General features: G+C 43.5%; 1 protein-coding gene across 1 annotated transcript in view; it reads right to left on the bottom strand.

The window, feature by feature from the left end:
- AHNAK2 (AHNAK nucleoprotein 2) overlaps window positions 1–17,107 on the bottom strand; it is a 69,628-nt gene extending 52,521 nt beyond the window's left edge. The window contains exon 1 of the mRNA XM_009903811.2: window positions 17,010–17,107. Coding sequence (XP_009902113.2) covers window positions 17,010–17,107 — 98 coding nt within the window. The remainder of the gene's footprint in view (window positions 1–17,009) is intronic.
- Window positions 17,108–17,510: the final 403 nt, after the last annotated feature.

Below are 17,510 nucleotides of genomic sequence, written 5' to 3'. Positions count from 1 at the left end.
AGATGTGAGTGTCAAACTAGCAGCAAGAGGAATGAATAGATGGCTGTGGAGAGATCTGGATGTCAACCCTCAGATCAAGCCCAGAGGAAGATAAATATAACATAAAGCATAAGAGATATCTGTAAATGGATGATTAGCTTCCCATGACTCCATATGCTGTCAAGACACAGAAATGAATGAATTATATATTTTACAATCATATAGTTTCAACTAAAAATGTATGCCAGCCACACACACAAACTTCCTCTGGTTTTGTTTGTGGATTTTTCTTCCTTCAGCAACGTAAGCCAGTAACGTGATTGATTTACTTAAGCTTTTGTTTTGGTTTGGTTTGGGGTTTTTTTGCATAAAACTCTTCCATCTGCAGGTGGGCATATAACCTCATAAACAGGGAGAGAGACAGGTATGGAAATGAAGTGCTAACATTGCCTCTTGTAAGATGACTCAGTTAGTCAATTCAGATGAATCCCCGTCCTCAAAAAGTGAATGACTGTCATTCACATATTCTGTAACATAAAAGGAATCTGCCCTCTAAATAGATTAGTCTTGTGTTCTTTATATAAGAATTTAGTCAAAAGAGGCTTTGGTTTTTACCTGCTCTTGGTAGGTTCTACCAACACTACCTTCATATGATACTGATAGCAAGCTGCATCTACTAGTATTTTATGTAGCTAGCAGTAGGTTTCTCCTTTGTGATGGTAAATGTCAGCTCCACAGTAACCAGGGGTGAACTAAGTAAGGAGCAAACTCAAGGGAAAATAGCCCATGTAAACCCAGAGAAGAGCTGTGTGTTTTCAGAAAGTCAAATATTCTCTTCCGGGATTCCTAAATACATATTTTTCCCTGTAGTGGTTAATATTCATGATGACTGGGGGAAAAAAAAGCAAACAAAAACCCCCAAACACACACACACACAAGGAAGCTAAAAATGCAGATCTGCAACCAGCATAAATGAAAACCCTCACCACCAACAAAGAAAGCCTTATTTAGAAATGAAACAAAACGAGACATTTCCAAGACCAATTCTTTGACTAACTGGAGGAGAAGAAAGAGGAAACTAACCCACTCTGGGTAGTTTTTTACTTTGTCCTGGGGCATGTGCTCTATCTCCCTTTGTCCCCAAAATGTGTTTCCACTGGTCCTGACAGTGCTGGCATTGACCTTCTGCAGCCAAAATAGCCTGGATAAAATGAACCAGACAAAAGGAGACAGCCAGACCAAGGGGCATGCAGCCATGGCCACAAACCTGAGGGAAAACTGCTCTACAGGAACTGCAGAAATCCATGGTCCTCGTGGAGTTGCTGCCTTCCTGTCCCATCAGCTGCATATTAGCTCATTCAAAGCAGAGTGGAACACAGCCAATGCCTGCACTCTTTGCACACCCTGGCCTGACAGATCATCTAACCATCAGCATCCTCCTCTTCTGCTAGTTAAGATCCATCTCTGGACTGTGTGCTGTGGAGGGCTTTAATTAAAAGTTAATATTTACTCCATGTTCTCTCCAACCATCTCATTCCTTTCTCTCTGCTATTTTTCACTCCCCACTCAACTGGAGTTCAGAGCTGTCTAACCTTGGGGCTTTTATTATTTTACTATTTCAAAATCTATGATATAGGATAGAAAACAGAATCAGGCTTCTCTCAGAAAAGTGTATATTAGTGAAAAACAGCTGACACCATGGGACAAAAAGCAGCATCTTAAGCTGGAAAGAGAGATGTTAATTGCCCATGCATGACCTGATTCTGCTAAGTGGTAATGCTCAAGTACCTGACAATGTAATAATTTGAACAAAATTATCTATCTATCTTTCTGCCTTATGACATTTTCTTGCCACACTTCTAGTACTTTTAGTTACCACAAAGTGGGTAATTTTTCTTCAATTTGGAAATCTAGGGTAAAAAAATCCACCAAACAAACCTAAAGCCTATCAAACTGTGATCTCATGGTGTGCCCTAGGATTTCCATGGCATTTAGTGAACCACCAATGATTAGCAGATCTGTGGATGTGGAGCCGATAAAGAAATAACCTGGAACTGAACTGAAATAATCTCTTTCCTTTGGCTCTGGGGTCCCAGTGCCCTCGGTGGTAGAAGGGGTGTAAATATTCACCTGGGGACCTGGTTTGTACTTATGGCATCTTGCCCCAGGAGTGGGCCGTTTGCTAGCAGTGGCTCTGGGCACCGGGCATATTTCTTACTGTTATTTCTTTTTGAGACTGTTTTAACCCAGGCCTTTCTATGCATCTTAAATGCTGCCTGCTACTGATATCTTGCCCTGTTCTGTGGGCAGAAGCTGGAAGATGCTGCTGTCGAGCACAAGCAAGAAGCCCAGGTGAGTGAGAAAAACAGGAAGCACAAACTGGGAACAAGCAAGCACCACCTCCTGTCTTGCTAAGATAAACTGTCTGCCTCCAGATCGTGAATGATCACTCTGTTTTACCCCTCTATGACAGGGGCACGTAGGGAGTCTGGGGATTAAATAAAACATTTCACACATGCAGGGGTTGCTGTGTGCCCGTGGCTGGCACACACCTCCCATGGAAAAACAGGGGCAGTGCTGCTGCTGTGCCCATTGCTCAGGGAGCATCTTCAAGGCGTGGGCTGGGACAGAGAAAGGACTCGGCAGATGACAATGGGGCTCAGTGTTTGCCGATGAAGTTCAGCAACACTGTAGCGTTTATTTCTTAATGAAATGAGTCACTTTCCTAGCATCAAGTATCTGTTAAGTGACAGGGTGGATCCAAATGTTAGGGGACCTTGTTTTAAATATACCGTTTGCTGCTCTGGATTTGCTTGTGCTGTGTAAACAACATCTGTGAAAGATGGAAATACACTCAGTTAATTCTGTTTGGGGCTGTGAGGTCTCCTGCTTCCTTACAGAGCTGAGGCTGATTTTACAACAGACACAAAAAAAAATTCACCTCAAAGCCCTACATCCCATTACATGTAAGCCTCCCCTTGGAAAGCAAAAAGCCAGAAGTTCAAGGTAAATAAAATCTGATAACCTACACAGATATCTGACTTCTGCACTTCAGCTGCCCCGAACTGGCTCTCTGGTGCCCCAGAAAGGAAACCTGTGGGAAATGCCAAGAGGGAGTAAGAAAAGCCAGCTTTGCATCACAATGTGTTTGTGATGCAAAGCTGGCTTCATCCTGTGCAGTTCTCAGCATCCTCAAAGTTGCAATAAAATCTTTGGACATTAGGGGTCTTGGTACATGCACCTTAGCACCTCACTGCTCTGTAGATTCAGCCCTTTTCATCTGCCGTTTGCTGTCACTGAAATCAGCTAGAGGTTTGGCTTCAACTTTAATGGGAGCTCCTTAGTGCTTCCTTCCAGTGATCAGAAGAGTGAACAAAAGGAACCAACCTCAGTCAAGGGTGAAAAATACTTCATGTTGACTTTCAGCAGGCCAGTGTCAGAGAAGACTAAAATATTACTGATAGTTACCACTGAAGCTGACATCCAGAAATTGAATCTACACTGTGTTTGATGCTACTGACAGAGAAAGTCAGTGTGATGAGTATGACTAGGATTTCTTTGGATTCTGATGAAGTTCTCAGTAGCAAGGTAGGATTTAGGTGTGAAGCTTAAAGGAAGGAGCCCTAATACTAGCGAGATACTGTAAAAAACCCACTTTCCCCATGACTGCACTGATGCCTTTGAGTTCAGCTGCCAACCACCAATGTGTAATAATTAATTCCTTCTAATTTGATAACGACACTAATGACAAAAAAACCTGCTGTTCAGCTTTGCACAGCACACAGTGCTGTGTTAGTTCTGGCTGCATTTGCCCATAGACTAGAATCAATGAAATAACTCCCCCCCCCCCCCCTTTTTTTTTTCCCTATTTTTTTTTCTTTTTTCCTATTTTTTTTTATTTAAGAGAAGACAATATCTACATTGTGGAGTTTTGACAGCAGAAGTTCTCTGACTTTCTGATGCAAATGCTGTGAACCCAGGGTGACAAGACAGACTGCAGAGCCTGAAACAGCCAAGGAGTCGGCAGCACAGAAGAACACTTCCTCTGGGAGCATAGCAAATTGTCACTCAGCAGTGCATCCTATTCTTCTATCACCTCTTATCTCACACCTGTGAGTGCCTGTGTTTTCAGTCTTACTTTGCTTGTAAAGAAAAATATTTTAGATTTCATTTTCCTAAAAAAGGGGGGTTGGGAAGTATGAGAAGAGCATGCTTCTAAAGATTTTCCCACAATGTTCATTAAAGTGTTTGGAGCTAAATTTAGGATTACTCACAGTCTAAGTTTTCTTTTTCTTTTTTCTTTTTCTTTTTTCTTTTTTTTAAGTAAGAACTTATCTCAGATTACGTTCTTAACTAACAGAATCCCAAGTAGTACTTAGCTGGACTAGTGAAAAAATACAACAGCGAGAAAGAAGGGAAGTGGGATGTAGCTTTAGCAGTTTCTACCTCACGTTTGCTCTGCTTATACATTAGCTTTGTGTAAACACCTTTCTTTTTAAAAAAAAGAATAGGTAAAAGCACCCTTAAATCTTTCTTGTTTGAAATGAGTATTCCTATGGGTAAATGGGTAAGACAGAAATTATTGGGGAATTTTTAAAATGTATTTTTTAGCTGCTGCTAACTTCTTGCTCGAGGAACTAAAATGCAGTGCTCCTTAAGGCATCACTTAGGTGATCATTCCCACTCATGTGGTCCTCAGCTCCCTCCAAGCCCCACCAGCAATTGCAGGATTCTGCCCAGGCAGGCTTGCATGCCTCATCCCAACTTATGGTTCTGAGTAATGTCAGTGACTCAGCCAACAACCACGTGTGACAACTCACAAGCAGCTCTGTGAAGGCTTCCCGTTTCACAGTGAATAGGCATATGATTCATCACCTTCTTCTGATTATTGTGTCCTATGCATAGAGTGACTCAGGTAAGCAGCACTGACCCTACAAATTTCCAAACGCCAAGTCCTGGTTTCAGGAAACTATTCTTTCTCCAATTATTCAACAAATACATGACAGAGGAAAAGGTATAAGAAGGAAATAGAGGAGAAGAACTACATTTAATGGCTGTCACATGCTCATATTGGAAGGGACCATGTAGTTCCAACCTCCTGCTAGACCAGGTTGCTCAAAGTCTTATACAGCCTTGTCTTAAACACTTCCAGGGATGAGACATCCACAGCTTCTCTGGGCAACTTGTTCTGGTGTCTTCCCACCCTCATAGTAAAAAACATATTCCAAATGTCTAATCTAAATCTACCCTAGTTTAAAATCATTGCCCTTTGTCTTGTCACCACAGGCCCTTGTAAAAAGTCCCTCTCCAGCAGTATCCATAAAAGCTAAGGACAATGAATGTGTCAGTACCTAGCACAGGTCACACAATGCAGTTTTTGCAGTTGTCTCTGCCTCTGCACAATCACCCACAAGAGTCGGCACAGCTATATGCAGCAGGAGCAGGGTCAGCCCCTGGTACAACAGAACAAAGCTCTACACAGTTTTCTTTAGCTGAATGTGAATGAAGTTTACCTAGGCATTTATCTACATCAACAGAATGGTCCAGCATGAATCTCAAAGGTCTTTTCCAACCTCAACAGTTCTATAATTCTATGTCTTATGACAAACACCTGCCTAAAGCCCAATTGCATCTGCAATTCTTAGCACAGCTGATTATTATCCTGGGTTAAAGGAATCACCCGTTATTCCGGGCTCCACTTCATGACTCAGCTCCTGAGAGCTATTTCGAGTGGCAGAGAGGAGAAGCTGCCAGGCTGGCATCCCCTTCTGTTTTCTTTGTAGAAATAGGATGTGGCTTTGCACGACAGGCATTTGTGCTCTGCAAACCATCCGAAGGGATTACGCAGACTGAAGCCATAACTGTAAGCTCTGATATTGTTGATGTATTATAAATGGTCCATTATTCATCTGCATGAAGAAAGCCAGAGGAATGGAAAATTAAAATGTGAAACTAGTGAGCACAAAAACTGAGCAAGTGATTCATGCTGTGTGGAAAACGGGCCTCACTGGGTGTAGGTCTGTAGTTCTGTAGAATGAAGTACAACTACAGGGGCTAATAATTTAGCTCATTAACAACAATATTTGTCTTTCTCTCTGTCCTGAAAAATGCTAGGTTAAAAATGGTGCATGCACCCTGGGTGAGACTTTGTTCACCAGATCTGTTTCTCCATGTACATATCAGCTCTTGCTGATGGCAGAGGGAGGTGCAATTATGTTCTGCCCCTGTGAACATGGGGATAAGATGGCAGAACAGATTTTGCCTAACACATAAAAACAACAACATAGCAACAGCAATTAACCAGATTTGATCTTACTTTCTTGTGTTCTCTCCTCCTCTCATCCTCAATTGCAGTGGGTTCAGAAGGTTTCTCTTTCACTCTTTTCTGAGTCTTTCTCATCTGAGAGGTTCAGTACCATGGTACATGAATATTGGCACCTTGCCTCCAGATGAGCTGCTGGAGGGAGCTGGAGGGACTGAGCAATGTGCAGTGGGTGCTCCATATTTCCAGCAAGACCACTTCAGGGGCAGCTTTCTGCTCGCCTTGGTTTCAGCATTTTCAGCTCTACTTCTGGAAACACATCTGTAATGCTGTAATCCTAGGCCAGACTATTCTTTCCCTGCTTTAGACTATTTCTGTAGTTCATTTTGGGAAAAAAAAAAAAATCCCAGCAGAAACACTGTAGATTGCCTTTTCTAACTATCCTCTCCTTGCTGGAAAGGTTCTCTCAGCCCTCTGCTGAACAGCACAATTTCAGCAGAGAAAGGCAAATGAAACATTTTATATCCAGAAATAAAATTCTCTAAGACAGATAGATTTCCTTTCCTGGATTTTTTACTCTATTCCTTCCTTAAAGATCCTTCAGTGAGAAATGAAGGACCTATTAACAATTTTCATTTCTAAACTGATCATGCATCACAGAAAACCAAAAGCCCTTGGAGAAGTCCCCAAGCAACACCCTGAAACTTCAAAACTGGCAAACGAATGGAGTGAAACATCCCAAATGCCCAATCAATCAGTTTTGTTATCATACTGTGTGTGGTCTCTGTCAAACTCTGGCCACAGCTTACAAATTCTGAGACCATCAAAAATAAGTTGTATGTGCACACCCCATAACAAAGGTATTAGAAACCCATGAGGAGGTGTCTGGTATGAGTCATGCTATCCAAGAAGAGATGAGACAGGGCAATCGATTCACTTTTAAACAGCAGCATGAGCCTTGTGCAAAATCAGCAAATCCAGGTGCCCATGGGTATTGAAGACAGGTTTGAACAATGTTTATTTATGGCCTCACAAATGTCTACATCTCAACCAAGCTGCAAGTCTAACTGTGCACTGATTTGGAGGAAGGAGGAAGAGTGCAGATGCTGGCAACAGCTTTGAAAATTTATTTGCACTCTGTAGCACCCACCTAACTTTTAAGTAAACTTGCAGAGAGGAGGACCAAAGATTGTGATACAGAGGAGCAAGGACAAGGATGAATTGATCCTGGTTAACAGCACAGAAGAGAAGCCATAGTGAGACCTTAAAAGACAGTGTGGTCGTTTGAGGCTGTGCCTTTAAGAACAAACACTGCTGGAACACACTGGCTAATGTTTTTGGTACTAGAACCAAAACATTCTGATATTCTAAACGAATTTCATTGGTTGATAAACAAAAATTCAGCTTTAGATTGTGAAGCGGTTGGAAAATTTTTTCCTCAGTTCAGTTCGGTTTGGGAGTTGGGGGAGTTTGGGTGTTTCAGCCTGTTCTCCCTGCTTGCTTCTTCTGCGAACTGCTGGACTTGGCCTTCAGATAAGCAAACACTAATCCTGCATGGGCTTTTGAAGCTTGCTAACAACTCTTTTCCTTAGTAACTTGCCTTTCTCTCTCTCTAACCCCTTTTTGGGGAAAAAGGGAGGTAAGGGGGGGAGAGAGGGGGTTCCAAAGAGGGGATCCCTCCCTGAGGGAGGGATTTTTGTTGTGTTATTTGTCTTTGCTGTGTATTTCTGTGTATATATTGTAAATACCTGTATATATTGTGTTATATATAACCTGCTTTCCATATATGCTTGTAAATATATAGCTTTTGCTCTTCGACTGAGTTAGCTGTGGTTTCTTACTCTGTGGAGGAGGGAGAGCTAAGCCCTCTCTCAACCTACCACATTTATTGGCTGCCCAACTCGGGGCTTGCTGACAAATTAGTTTGATTTATTGCTTGCTTAAGTCGAACGAGCAAACATGAAGGTGTTTTGGCTTTTTGAGCGTCTGTTCTTCTCGGTCTTTGGTGTATTGATCTACAAGTATTGCCTGGGTATGATTATCGATAAGATAGGTAAATATATAATGCAAAAATTATATTTGTGGTTTAAGTACAAGATTCGGCTTCTGTATGATCAGTGCCTGGAATTCTTTTATGTTAAAAAGTACAGGAATGTTACATCTAGCACACTCCCTATTGAGATAAAAGAGTTTAAGATTCCGCTCGGTGAAAGGGTAATTTTAAGTGATGGCTGGGATCCAAAGCTGATTTTCTTGATGTGTGTAGTCCTGCTGATGATGATAATTAATGTGTATTTGTTGGTAGCACTGTACCGGGAGAAAAAAGTGTCCAAGGCATGTTTTGTTATAAAACGGAGGGTTAAGAGACGAAAACGCCACCCTAGCTCTGTTTCAGGAACATCCAGTGAGGATGATAATGGAGAATCTGTGTCAGTTAAAGATAAAGCTAAAAAGTCAATCGGCAAGGCAGCTCTGAATAGCAATGGTGATGATTCTGGCAAGCAGCCAGGGGCTGCAGTTGCCCCAAACATGGCGGCTCCCGTGTCCCAGGCAGCCACCATTAACGAGGCAAAGTCATTTCCTCCTTCTTCCATGGCAGGAGCGGAAGCGTCCTCCAAAGCAGCTAATCTGTCTCAAAGCTTATCAGCTTCTGATAATAAGGCAGCTGGAAACCCAAACACAGCTCCAGTAAAGCAAGTAGCAGTTTTAACAACAAGGAAGGGTAAGACTAAAGCTGATTCAGGAGCTGACGGGGATGCACAGCAGGGTTCTTCTGCTGGGGAGGAAGAAAAAATTTGTCTTAAAAATATAGCTGAGTTATTGAGATCATCAGAGGATCGAGATGCATCTCTTGGTAGGACAGCAGCTAGTGGTGGTGCTTCTCAGCTTAAAGGGATCCTTGAGAGAGTGACAGAAAGGTTGTTGGGACCACAAGTTGAGGAACAGGAGGCAGAGGAGCAAGAACAAGATGACATAACCGACTGCTCTTCACCCCGGGAGGAGCTTAGAAATGTAAGAAAAGACTATCTCAGAGCAGATAAGGAGCCAGTTCTCGCTTGGCTTGGTAGATGTTATGATACAGGTGCTCCAGCTCTAATGGTTGGAGACAAGTCAGCAGCCCAGCTAGGAACTCTCTCAAAGGATAATGGAATAGATAGACATCTAGGCAAGGCTCTCGGTAAGGTTAATCTGTGGATACGCCTTCTAATGGCGGTTCTCATGAGATACCCTTCCCGAGATGATCTTCCATGGAATCCTAAGCCCTGGACTACCATAGATGAGGGAATCAAGCGTCTGAGAGAATTTGCTGTTAGAGAGGTACTCTATGGTGAACATGAATCTCTGAATCCTGATGATGTTCCTGTAGGAAATGGTCTTACTAAAAAGCTCATCAAGCTTGCTCCTTCCAATTATGCAAACATTCTGGCAAGCAGAATTGTAGCAAGAAATTATGGTGGAGCTCCTCTTACGGTTGGCCAATTCACTGATCAATTGAGACAATTGGATGATAGCATGACACGTGTTTCTTTGGTTTCAGCCATTGAAACTCTGTCTGGAAAACTGGAGAATTGCATGAAAGAGCTGAAGGATGAATTTAAAAACACCATCTCCCAATTGGCACAAAGAGATGATTCCAATTCTTCCTCCAGGTGGGTACAGGTTTCATCTGTGAGGAATAGACATCCTCCAAGGAGGTCATTCCAAAACAGATCAAACCAAAACAGACCACCAAGGCAGTCACGTAGGACTATTTGGATTACCCTGCGTGATCAGTTTGGTGAGAACATGAACAGGTGGGATGGTCAACCAACTTCTAATCTTTTCAGGAGACTGAGAGAACTGCAAAGTGGCAGAACCCGAGGTAGCAATACCAGAAGGGTAGCTGTTACTTCTACAGTTCCCCAGGACAACTCTAGTAGCTCCAACAGTGGCTCCAGTTCTAACACTGCACAGTGTGCTCGTTGCACCTGTGGACATGTTCCCCATAACTAGGGGTGCCCTGCCTCCCGCCAGGGGGAGGAGAGGGGTAATACAGATAACAGAATCTATTGGGATGTGTACATCCAGTGGCCTGGCACTTCACACTTTCAGAAGTACAGGGCCTTGGTTGACACAGGAGCTCAGTGCACCATATTGCCATCAAATTATCAGGGATCAGAGTCCATAACTATTCTGGGAGTCACTGGTGGATCTCAAGAGTTAAGTAAAGTGGAGGTTAATATAAGCTTAACTGGTAAACAATGGAAAAAGCATACAGTTGTGACCGGACCTGATGCACCTTGTATTTTGGGAATTGATTTTCTGAGAGAAGGGCGTTTCAAAGACCCTAAAGGTTACAAATGGGCTTTTGGAGTAGCTTCTGTAGAAATTGATGGACAAAAACTGAAGCTGTCTGCTAGACCTGAGCTTTCTGATGAATCTGCAGTTGTGGGACAACACAAGATTCAGGACATTAAGTTGCCGGTTGCTTCTCGGACTGTGCATCACAGACAATACAGAACCAACCGTGACTCTTTGTTGCCCATTCAGAATCTGATTCGTCAGTTGGAGAGTCAGAAAGTCATCAGCAAAACTCATTCACCTTTCAACAGTCCAGTGTGGCCTGTGCGAAAGCCGAATGGAGACTGGCGTCTGACAGTGGACTACCGAGCCCTGAATGAAGTAACTCCGCCTATGAGTGCAGCAGTACCAGACATGATGGAACTCCAGTATGAGCTGGAATCCAAAGAGGCCAAATGGTATGCTACCATAGACATTGCTAATGCCTTCTTCTCTATTCCCATAGCAGAGGAATGCAGGCCTCAGTTTGCTTTCACCTGGAGAGGAATCCAGTACACTTTCAACAGACTGCCAATGGGCTGGATCCACAGCTCCAGCATCTGTCATGCAGTAATCCATGATGCTCTGGAGGAAGGTGGTGCTCCAGAACACATCCAGTTCATCGATGATATCATCATCTGGGGTAAAACTGCTGAGGAAGTCTTCGAAAAAGGTAACAAAATCATGGACATTCTCCTGAATGCAGGTTTTGCCATCAAGAGAGACAAAGTGAAAGGTCCTACCACAGAGATCCAGTTTCTGGGAGTGCAGTGGCAGGATGGACGCCGACACATTCCAGTGGATGTGGTAAATAGAGTCTCTACCATGGCAAATCCCACGAACAAGCAAGAAACTCTACGTTTCTTGGGGATAGTGGGATTTTGGAGACTACACATTCCTGGATACAGTCAGATTGTGAAACCTCTGTATGATGTGACTCGAAAGAGGAACAGTTTCCACTGGGGACCTGAACAACAAGCAGCCTTTGACCAGATAAAGCAAGAAGTAGTCCAAGCAGTGGGTCTGGGACCTGTGCGAGATGGTCCAGACATTAAGAACATTTTGTACACGGCTGCAGGTGACAATGGTCCAACCTGGTGCTTGTGGCAAAAAGCTCCAGGTGAGACACGTGGACGACCTCTTGGTTTCTGGAGTCGAGGTTACAGAGGTTCAGAGGCTAATTACACTCCAACAGAGAAAGAGATTCTAGCTGCCTATGAAGGAGTGAAAGCAGCTTCTGAAGTAATTGGAACTGAGTCACAACTTCTCTTAGCTCCCAGATTGCCAGTTTTGAATTGGATGTTCAAAGGCAAAGGTTCCACACCACATCATGCCACAGATTCCACCTGGTCTAAGTGGATGGCCCTGATAACACAGAGAGCTCGAATGGGAAATCTTGAAAGACCTGGTCTGGTGGAGGTGATCTCAAGTTGGCCTGAAGATACCAACTGTGCTAAACCTCCAGAGGAGAGAGTAACTCGTGCTGAGGAAGCTCCTCCTTACAATGACCTTTCTGATGATGAAAAGAAATATGCTTTGTTCACAGACGGTTCCTGTCGTCTCGTCGGGAACAAGCGAAGGTGGAAGTCTGCAGTGTGGAGTCCAACACGCCGAGTTGCAGAGGCGAAGGATGGAGAAGGAGAATCCAGTCAGTTTGCAGAGGTAAAAGCTGTCCAGCTAGCTCTCGACGTGGCTGAACGTGAGAGATGGCCAAAGCTTTATCTCTACACCGACTCATGGATGGTAGCCAATGCTCTATGGGGTTGGCTAAAGAACTGGAAAAAGAATGGCTGGCAGAGGAAAGGAAAACCCATCTGGGCGGCTGAACTGTGGCAAGACATTGCTGATCGAATCGAGAGAATTCCAGTGAAAGTGAGACACATTGATGCTCACATTCCCAAGAGCAAAGCTACTGAGGAACAGCAGCACAACCATCAGGCAGATCTAGCTGCAAGAGTTTCTCAAGTAGACAAGGACTCTGAACTTGATCTCGACTGGAAACACCGAGGTGAGATATTCTTAGCTCGGTGGGCTCACGATTCGTCAGGACATCAAGGCAGAGATGCAACATACCAATGGGCTCGTGACAGATCCATAGACATTTCCATGGATGCCATCACACAAGTCATCCATGACTGTGACATTTGTGCTGCTATTAAGCAGGCAAAGAGAATTAAGCCCTTGTGGTATGGTGACAGATGGTCCAAATACAGGTATGGTGAAGCTTGGCAGATTGACTACATCACTCTACCACGTTCTCGTTCTGGTAAGCAGTACGTGCTTACTATGGTAGAGGCAAACACTGGATGGCTGGAAACTTACGCAGTCCCACATGCAACTGCACGCAACACCATTCTCGGTCTGGAGAGACAGATCCTGTGGAGACACGGAACTCCAGAGAGGATTGAGTCAGACAACGGAACTCACTTCAAGAACAACCTTGTAAAGAGCTGGGCAAAAGAGCACGGTATTGAGTGGATTTTCCATATTCCTTACTATGCACCAGCTGCAGGGAAGATTGAACGCTACAACGGTTTGTTGAAGACCACTCTCAAAGCCATGGGAGGTGGATCTTTGAAAAACTGGGAGAAACATTTAGCACAAGCAACCTGGCTGGTGAACAGTAGAGGTTCAGTGAACCGAGCTGGACCTGCACATTCTGATCTGCTACAGAAAGTAGAAGGTGATAGAGTTCCTGTTGTTAGGGAAAAGAATCTGTTAGGTAAAACTGTTTGGGTATTTTCGCCCTCAGGAGAGGCTAAACCTGTCCGAGGGGTGGTTTCAGCAGAAGGTCCGGGTCACACTTATTGGGTAATGCAAGAGAATGGTGAAATTCAGTGTATTCCACAAAGAGATTTAACTTTAGCTGAGAGAGTTTAATTTCAGAATGTTGTACAGCTACAGCGCGTCCAAAGGAAAGAGTCCCTGAGGAAATCTACGGTGCACGAACCCTGAGAACCCTGAGAGCCCTGAGTCAACTGAGAGTCCCTGAGTCCCTGTTTCCCTTTTTCTTCGCTTCGTCTGCGGAGAGACAAACTGTTTTCCATTTTCTTGATTTTGGATTTTCTTGGACTTCTGAATCATCTACATCTGAGTATAGCCGGAATGGACGATGAACTTAACTTACGAACTGTAAATATTGTTCTGGATTGGATGGACAGTACGAACAGCCAATGAAATTGTTTAGAAAGGGGTGGACTGTGGTCGTTTGAGGCTGTGCCTTTAAGAACAAACACTGCTGGAACACACTGGCTAATGTTTTTGGTACTAGAACCAAAACATTCTGATATTCTAAACGAATTTCATTGGTTGATAAACAAAAATTCAGCTTTAGATTGTGAAGCGGTTGGAAAATTTTTTCCTCAGTTCAGTTCGGTTTGGGAGTTGGGGGAGTTTGGGTGTTTCAGCCTGTTCTCCCTGCTTGCTTCTTCTGCGAACTGCTGGACTTGGCCTTCAGATAAGCAAACACTAATCCTGCATGGGCTTTTGAAGCTTGCTAACAACTCTTTTCCTTAGTAACTTGCCTTTCTCTCTCTCTAACCCCTTTTTGGGGAAAAAGGGAGGTAAGGGGGGGAGAGAGGGGGTTCCAAAGAGGGGATCCCTCCCTGAGGGAGGGATTTTTGTTGTGTTATTTGTCTTTGCTGTGTATTTCTGTGTATATATTGTAAATACCTGTATATATTGTGTTATATATAACCTGCTTTCCATATATGCTTGTAAATATATAGCTTTTGCTCTTCGACTGAGTTAGCTGTGGTTTCTTACTCTGTGGAGGAGGGAGAGCTAAGCCCTCTCTCAACCTACCACAGACAGCTTGGGAAAGAAATTAGTTTCAGGTACAGCATTAATCTTTCATTTTCTTAGTTCACACTTTTTGTTTTGTTTGGTTTTGTTTTGTTTTTTAAATCTGGGGGAACTTCTAAGAAGGGAACAAGTTATAACAGAGCAGGACTACAGAACAGCCTTTGGGGTGCCTACAAACTAGAACAGATTTGGGAATCAGCAGCCCACCACAGTCTAGTGATCTGCAAAGAGGAAAAAGTCATCCTGCTAGATGTTACCTAAAGACTTGTCAGAAAGACCACCCATGAAATTTAAGAAATAATCACTTTATGAAGACCACACTGACCCGTCAATAGAGAGAGCAAGAGAACAGTGCCAGAGCCAGGATGGTGAGACCATTGGGTGTGTGCTTTTTATAAAGCAAATCTGAGATGGGAGCCTAAAGCTGCCCTTCATTCCCAACCACTGCAAGATTTTACTTAACTACCTAACTTAGCTCAGTGGCCTTGTTTGTCCCCCCCTTAAAACGTACTGTTTCTGGATGGAACATGTACCCGCTGGGAACACCCATCTCTTAGGGCAGGAGGGAGGTTCACAGCATACCAGCCACTGCTTGGCACCAGCCCTACAGATTGTTGAGCTGGAGGGAGGAGACACCAGACAAAAGCTATGACAGGGATTACTGCCATACCTGCTGGAAGGATTAGGCTCAAGTACAGGTTGAACCAAGTCAAGGCTTGGCCAAGGAGAGCATATCTTCACCTGAACTGGACAAGAAGCATGGTGGAAAACTCCTGAGCTTTTGGAAGCAGATGCTAACAATGCAGAAGAAGGTGGAATTTGTTGTGTGGAGCAAGGAAGAAGGGAGTCTTGAAGAGATGTGTCTGGTGGGAAACATTCCTCTCAGGCGCGTAGCAAGAATTTGATTTTGTGCATTTTTTTCCCTATTACAACTGCATTTCACAAATCCTCTAGCACACAAGTTTATAGAGAAGAACCTAGAGGAAGAGTCTGAGCTTCTATTAATAGTAGATGTAGAAACTGCACACTAAGATTTCTTAAGCCAAAGTGTCTCCAAGATGCCAAACACCACAATTCCCATTTTAGGCCTGAAACAAACACAGCAAAAGCTGAGAAAGGCCAATATAAGGAGGGCCCACTGATAGAGATTTCAAAACTATTGTTACTTCCCTGGAAAGCCTGGAAATCTCTGGTTGCTCAGCAAATAATTTTCAGTCATGAAAGATTTAAGATTTTAAGCAGCACTTTGCCAACAGAAAGGTGGTGCACACCAAACTATTGTTTTTAATTTTGACTGCACCTGTTTACCCTGACCTGGTAACCAATGGAACACATTAAGTGTTTCATAACACAAACACTGGGCCACCCCACACAAGACAGGCTCAGGGATTCCCATAGCATGATATACTGAAAATCCAATCTTTCTCCTATACCTACTGGTATCTAACAAGGACACTAAAAGCTGATTGCAAAGTTGCTGCTCTTTCCTGGGGTCCCACAGCCTTTGTATCCTTTTGTCTTCAATGTCAATCAGTGCCATTCTCTATTTAATCAGAAAATATGGATATGCCACAGGTTTAGGCCCATTTATGAAAATGCACATCTCATCTGTGATCACAAGCAGTGAAGGATAGCTGGTAGAAATAAGGATGTAAAACAACAGCTAACCTCTAGACTGAGAAACCTGCATACGCTCTAAGTGTGGAAGTGTGTCAGACAGCTGGCATGGGTAGATGCCTGGTTTAGAGCTCTTTCATGATCCTTTGAAGTATCCATACAAAATAGAGCTTCAAGAATTACTAGAAAATTGACACCTTCAAGTAAAGACTGATTTTTATTCTGAAAAAAATACTTAAATCCAATATGCTTCTGTGTAATGTATATGCCAGAGGGATAAAATATGGTGTAAAATAAGATCTCAGCAAACTAGATCCAGCTTACACATTTGGCCTATTTAATTGAAGGATGAAAATAATTACTCAAAGTCAGTCTAAGCAATCCCAGAAGGATTTGAACACATGAAATAGAGTTATTTCTCCCTTCCAAGAAGTGGAAGGGAGAGCTACACCAGTTTCAGTTCTCCTTAGATTTCTTAGACTCATGTGTGAATTTGGCCCAGAAAACTGTCTGGCATTAGGAATGGTGATCATTCATCCCTTCTATTTGCACAAGAATGTGGGAAGGGCTTAGAAAAAGCGCCTCTTCTCCCATATGGGGGCTTGGGTGGGTGCCAGTTAAGTTCAATGAATTCATAACCATTTCAAGAAGCTCCTTGCCACTTTCTATTTTGCAGGCATTTGGAAAGAAAGCAAATGCATAAGCTGCTGCAGCAGCACATAGGTTTCTCTGTCAGGGAAGGGGGTATCCTACTTTCTTCTGTTTGCCCTGACAGCAATATCAGAAGAAGGGAAATAAAACCAGTTTATCACCTCAGCACACATCCAACAAGATTTTCAAACCCCAGCAGCTGGGGAAAGGAGAGAGGAGACCTAACACAAGTAGAACCTCTTGATGTGGAGTGTGCTCAGCAAAGCAAGAAACTACATTTTCTTGAGGGCACCGCACACCTGTCCTCCTGCACATCTGCAAGACAGCACAAAGCAAAGCAAGGCAAAGAGGTGTACTGCAAGAACCAAGCTCCTACCTGGAAGCCGTGGGCAGGTCCCAGTCCCAGTCCTGCTCCCAGTCTCTTGGCTGACAGCTGTCCCTGCTATAATGAATGAGGTGCTTTGGGTCGTTCATGGGCCTAGGTTCCAGGGTGGGGTGGGTAGGACAGCTTTAGCTCCAAACCCCGCCTCGCAACATGTGAGCTCTTCACAGGTAGGTCTTCCCAAGCCGTCATGAGCTTCTCTGTGATTTGAGTGGCAAATTGCAGCTTGTCTGCCTTGCCTTTGAATACTCTCCAAGACTTTGTTTGTTTTCTGTTCTGTTTCAAATGTTCTTTGTGTCTTTCTGGCTCAGTTAATTAGCTACAATACTCAGCTTCTCCAAGTTCTAAATGCTGCCCAAATAATAGCTGAACAAATGTAGAGAAACATTAAACCTAGGCTGTAGCAATGCTGAAAAATGAAGGTGCTACTCTGCCCATGACAGATTCATCCAGCTGATTCACATAACATCAGAGAAAACACAGTGGCTTTTGTTC

The sequence above is a fragment of the Dryobates pubescens genome, chromosome 5 (assembly GCF_014839835.1).
Source record: "Dryobates pubescens isolate bDryPub1 chromosome 5, bDryPub1.pri, whole genome shotgun sequence".
NCBI lineage: Eukaryota > Metazoa > Chordata > Aves > Piciformes > Picidae > Dryobates > Dryobates pubescens.
The sequence above is the reverse complement of the archived record's forward strand: the minus strand, read 5'-3'. Positions and strand labels throughout refer to the sequence as shown.